The sequence below is a fragment of the Danio aesculapii genome, chromosome 7 (genome assembly GCF_903798145.1).
Source record: "Danio aesculapii chromosome 7, fDanAes4.1, whole genome shotgun sequence".
NCBI lineage: Eukaryota > Metazoa > Chordata > Actinopteri > Cypriniformes > Danionidae > Danio > Danio aesculapii.
In genome coordinates, this window is record NC_079441.1 from 56540667 (window position 1) to 56546598 (window position 5932).

At 41.2% G+C, this 5932-nt stretch overlaps 1 protein-coding gene and 1 pseudogene across 1 annotated transcript; both read left to right on the top strand.

The window, feature by feature from the left end:
• The first annotated feature begins 420 nt into the window (after positions 1-420).
• Positions 421-5919, top strand: LOC130232378 (uncharacterized). Its single transcript, XM_056462238.1, has 3 exons — positions 421-1384; positions 1444-1831; positions 4992-5919. The coding sequence occupies exons 1-2, from the start codon at positions 941-943 to the stop codon at positions 1684-1686; spliced, it is 687 nt and encodes a 228-aa protein (XP_056318213.1). The 5' UTR covers positions 421-940; the 3' UTR covers positions 1687-1831; positions 4992-5919.
• Positions 1825-4996, top strand: LOC130232377 (uncharacterized; annotated as a pseudogene).
• Positions 5920-5932: the final 13 nt, after the last annotated feature.

The following is a 5932-nucleotide window of genomic DNA, read 5'->3' on the forward strand; positions in this document are numbered from 1 at the left end:
AAGAAAATGAATGAATGAATGAATGAATGAATGAATGAATGAATGAATGAAAAAAAACAACAACATTAATAATCATTTTAAGGACGTAGAAGTTATAAGATCAGCCTTAAAGTGTACAGTGTTTGTTAGTTGCTTTGTGATGCATAAAAAAATTGTGATGTGCAGCATAAATCAGACCAGTGCAATGCCCAGGCTGCCATGCCTATATCACACTTTCGCTGTGAATGTAGTATATATAAGTGTGTGTTGTCCTTTCTGTACCTCACTACCTAATAAAAGCTGTACATGTCACAAGAAACTGAGGTGGAGAGGAAAAATAAATAATAATAATAATAATAATAAATACATTAATTAATTTAAGAGAGACCCATTAAAACGGAACAAATAGAACAAGAGAAATAAAAATGTACGTAGAGAGAGAATTATGAAGTACAAAAATACCAATAAAAATTAATACTAAATATGGTAAAATGAATAGCTATATTGAAAGAGTGGTAGAGTGGTTTGTAGAAAACAGTGAGAAGAGCTAATATGCAGTGATTCTTTATCAGCACTTAAGAGCATTAATTCAGGGGTTTCATCAAACCAGCTTTCATCAGTCTTGGTGAACTTCTACCGCTGCACAATAGAAAGCTCGAGTGACGTCACTGTCACTGTCACCGGACGGTAGCTTCGCTGCGTTTGTTTGGAGTTTAGATTCGCAATTTACATTTTTATCATAAAATACCTCCTCATTCACTAAATATTTATCTCTCCTACTTGGGGTGAACAATCCCTTAACACACTCATACAAACAAATCTACTTTTAAGCGTTCTGTCTCTCGAGCATCCGCCTGGTGTTTGTAGCTTTAGCCTGCTAGCACCGCTGGTCAGCTAAAGCTACCAACCTCTTTCATTTACTTATTTTCTCACTTACTGGCTTTGCTCTTCACCTTGTACAATGTCGCTTGCGTGTCTGTCCTTGAGTGCAGGAGAAGCATTGATGGAGGCGCTGGAGCTTGAAGCAGTGGAGTCCCAGATTCGCTTGCTTGAGACGAAGCGAGCAGGGCTCAGGGCTAAGCTCTTAACCCGTACTCGCTCGTCTGAGGTTAGTGTTCAATACAATAACATTTTTCCTTCTTCCTCAACCCGCGTGTTTCTCTGTCCAGGCCCAGCGCACCGAGGGCGCGGCTCTCCCAGGCGTCGTTCACGGCAACACCCGGCTACCACGGCCCCTGGGTGCAGCCGCGTAAGGTGCTTACCGGGTCCCGGGGCAGAACGTCTCCTCCTCCGGTGTTCGAGATCCCCACGGAGAACCGCTTCGCCCCTCTCCGCGAGACGGGTCGCGATGTGGCCATCATTGGCGACTCAATCGTGCGCCACGTCTGCTCCGCTTCCTCCAAAGGTAACAAAGTACGCACTTTCTGCTTCCCTGGTGCCCGAGTTAAGAATATTTCTGCACAGATACCTACTATCCTGAGCGCTGCCGAGAGCCTCGGTGCCGTCGTCCTCCACGTGGGGACGAACGACACCGGGCTCCGGCAGACGGAGATCCTGAAGAAGGTCTTCAGGAGCCTGATCGAGACGGTTCGACGCACCTCGCCTGCCACGCAGATCATCGTTTCTGGACCGCTTCCTACCTACCACCGAGGAAATGAAAGGTTCAGTAGACTTTTTGCTCTAATAATGGCTATTAACATGGTGTGAAGAACAGAAATTGCTCTTTGCCAATAACTGGAATCTTTTCTGGGAGTGTCCTAGGCTTTTCCGCGCTGACGGGCTGCACCCCAGTCGAGCTGGAGCTGAACTCCTGTCGGACAACATCTCCAGAATACTTCGCTCTATCTGACTAGTAAGTAAAAATTCACAAAATTCACAATTTAGCCATACAGACTCATATTCGTCCCACATAAATAATAGTAATGCATACCTAGCTAACCCCATAGAGACTGTGTCTGTTCCTCGCATTATTAGATCAAGAAACAAACGTACTGTGTGCTCCAGAAATAATCTATTAAGAATTAAACCAGAAAAACCACTAAAAAGTGAAAATACAAATTTCATGAAGCTTGGTCTCCTAAACATCAGGTCACTAGCACCTAAAGCACTTATCATAAATGAAATAATAACAGATAACAATCTTAATGCACTCTGTCTCACTGAAACCTGACTGAAACAAAATGACTATATTAGTTTAAATGAAGCAACTCCTCCAGGATTCTTATATAAACATGAGGCTCATCAAACTGGTCGTGGTGGTGGAGTTGCATCAATCTTTAGTGATATTCTTAATGTTAATCAGAGAAACGGACTTATGTTTAGCTCCTTTGAAGTATTAGCACTTAATGTTGTCCTTCCAAACACTATGCAAAAACCTATGTTATCTCTCGCTCTAATCACCATATATAGACCCCCAGGACCCTATGTCAATTTTCTAAAAGAGTTTTCTGATTTTATCTCTGACTTACTAGTTAAAACTGATAAAATACTAATTGTAGGAGACTTTAACATCCACATAGATGACGCTAACGACACATTAGGGCTCGCGTTTATGGACTTACTACTTTCACTAGGGATAAAGCAAAATGTTATTAGTCCAACCCATCGCCTAAAGCATACACTAGATCTAATTCTGTCTTATGGAATTGAGGTCAATGATGTAGACATTATACCACAAAGTGATGATATTACAGACCACTACCTCTTACTATATAAGCTGTGTTTACCTGAAATTAGCAGATCCTCTCCGATATATCGCCCTAGCAGAACTATTGTTCCATCCACCAAAGATGAATTTATAAATAACTTACCTGATCTTTCTCTACTTCGAAATGCACCCGCAAACGCAAATGACCTTGATGTAGTAACCAGCAGTATGGATGCCATCTTTACTAGAACTCTAAATACTGTGGCACCCATCAAACTAAAAAAGGCTAGAGAGAATAAAACTACACCATGGTATACTAGTCATACCCGCGCTCTCAAAACAGCAACCCGTGTCCTGGAACGTAAATGGAAAAAAACTAATTTAGAAGTCTTTAGAATTGCATACAAAGACAGTATGTCCAGCTATAGGAGGGCTTTAAAATCTGCCAGGGCTGAGCACCTCCGCAAACTGATAGAAAATAATCATAACAATCCTAGATTCTCATTTAACACCATCGCTAAATTAACAAATAATCGGTCATCTTTGGAACAAAATGTTCCACCGCAAATTAGTAGTGATGACTTCATGAATTTTTTCAGTGATAAAATAGAAGGCTTTAGACAGAAAATAGGAGATATTAAACTTTCTGCACCGCCTTATACTTCAGATCCTGTAAACACGCCTCTAAATCTAAATAACCTACAGTGCTTTAAAATCATAGAACAGGAAGAGCTAGACAAAATTATAAATAGCTCTAAACCAGCTACGTGTATATTGGACCCAATTCCAAGTTACTGAAAGAATTGCTACCTGTTATAGAAGAACCTCTTCTTAACGTTATCAACTCTTCTTTATCTTTAGGCCATGTTCCAAATCCTTACAAGTTAGCTGTTATTAAACCTATTATTAAGTAACCACAACTGGACCCCAGCAACTTAGCTAATTATAGGCCTATTTCAAATCTTCCATTTATATCTAAAATACTAGAAAAAGTTGTTTCTGCTCAATTATGCTCCTTTCTGCAGACGAACAATGTTTTTGAAGTGTTTCAGTGAGGTTTCAGAGCTCATCACAGTACAGAAACTGCATTAGTGAAAATAACCAACGATTTACTCTTAGCTGCTGACCAAGGGTGCATGACGCTATTAGTTCTACTCGATCTTAGTGCGGCATATCCTCATTAACCGCGTAAAGTCTACAGGTGTCCAGGGACAGGCCCTACAATGGTTTAAGTCATACTTAGCTGACCGTTACCAGTTTGTGAATATTAATGGACAGCCTTCACAAATCAGCCCAGTAAAATACGGGGTGCCTCAAGGATCCGTTTTAGGCCCTTTGCTGTTTACAATATACATGCTACCCCTGGGAGACATTATTAGAAGACATAGGATCAGCTTTCACTGCTATGCAGATGATACTCAATTATATATTTCAACTAAACCTGACGAGACGTCTAAACTGTCCAAGCTAACTGAGTGTATTAAAGATGTTAAAGACTGGATGACCAACAGTTATCTTCTCTTAAACTCAGACAAAACAGAATTATTACTTATTGGGCCTAAATCCTGTACACAGCAGATCTCACAACTCGACCTACGATAAGAGGGATACAAAGTTAGCGTTAGCTGTACTATAAAAGGTCTGGGTGTCATATTAGACAGCAATTTAACTTTTAAAAATCATATATCCCATGTCACAAAAACTGCTTTCTTTCATCTGAGAAATATCACTAAGTTACGAAATATGCTATCCATCTCAGATGCAGAAAAGCTAGTCCATGCTTTTATGACTTCTAGGCTGGACTACTGTAATGCACTGTTTGCTGGCTGCCCAGCATCCTCTATTAACAAACTTCAATTAGTACAAAATGCAGCTGCCAGAGTTCTTACCAGGTCTAGAAAATTTGATCACATCACCCCAATTTTATCCTCCTTACACTGGCTGCCTGTTAAGTTTCAGATTGAATTTAAAATATTGCTTCTTACATATAAATCTTTAAATAATCTAGCTCCTGTTTATCTAACCAATCTTCTGTCTCGCTACAATCCAACTCGCTCTTTAAGGTCTCAAAACTTAGGGCTTCTGGTAGTACCTAGAATAGCAAAGTCGAGTAAAGGAGGTCGAGCCTTCTCATTTATAGCTCCTAAACTCTGGAATAGCCTTCCTGATAACGTCCGAGGCTCAGACACACTCTCCCAATTCAAAACTAGATTAAAGACCTATCTGTTCAGTAAAGCATACACTTAGTGCACCACTTAGGGGGCTTCCACACAGGTTCTGCATCTTGTTTTTATACACTATGAACAACAGCTACGCTAATTATTTTCTTTATTCTCCATTTCCACCTGGGGATACTCTTCCCGAGGCCCTAAGACTATGCAGAGTCACTGACTCGATCCAAGACCAACGACGAGATGATCCCAAGGTTTCCATATCCTGGACCAGGCCATATCCTGAGCAGCTACTGTGGTGGTCATGGAAGAGTGGAGAACATGAGACTGATTCCTGTGACGCTCCAGAGACAAACGAGTCTTCACTGAGGCCAGCTTCCAGCCTCCGCCACTGAGACTGCAGCTCTGCACAAGACGTTTGGCCAGCGGAGAAATTAAAATGATCGTGCCCAACTGAGCCTGGTTTCTCTCAAGGTTTTTTTTCTTCACTTACGCCTTTTAGTGAAGTTTTTTTTCCCTCTCCGCTGTCGCCACGGGCTTGCATGGTTCGGGATCTATAGAGCTGCGCATCGTTGGATTTGCTCTTCAGTGTTTGGACTCTCAGTAGTGATTATTAAACCACACTGAACTGAGCTAAACTGAACTGAACTTAAACACTAAAAACTGAACTACACTGTTCCAATTTACTATGACCTTTTATGTGAAGCTGCTTTGACACAATCTACATTGTATAAGCGCTATACAAATAAAGGTGAATTGAATTGAATTGAAAGCATCCTGACCAACTGCGTCACGGTCTGGTATGGAAGCTGCTCTGTTGCTGAGCGTAAGGCACTGCAGCGGGTGGTGAAAACTGCCCAACACATCACAGGGACTGCACTGCCAGCCATAGAGGACATCCAGAAGAAACACTGTCTGCGCAGAGAACGCAGTATTCTTAAGGACACCTCTCACCCCGCTCACAGACTGTTTTCTCTCCTGCCTTCCGGCAGGCACTTCACTGACTCTTTTTTTTATATGGTAATTATGTTTATTTGTCTGCACACTTCTGCTATTAATAGCATCCTGTACATATATTCATTTATTGTAAATCTGTTCATAGCTAATACAACCTGTATATAATGTCCATAGTACA

Excerpts from the sequence above, each read along its gene's own strand:
- LOC130232378 (XM_056462238.1), top strand. The coding sequence starts at position 941 with ATGTCGCTTGCGTGTCTGTCCTTGAGTGCAGGAGAAGCATTGATGGAG. Across the intron at positions 1,385-1,443 it reads CTGCTCCGCTTCCTCCAAAG|ATACCTACTATCCTGAGCGC; the intron begins GTAACAAAGTAC and ends ATTTCTGCACAG.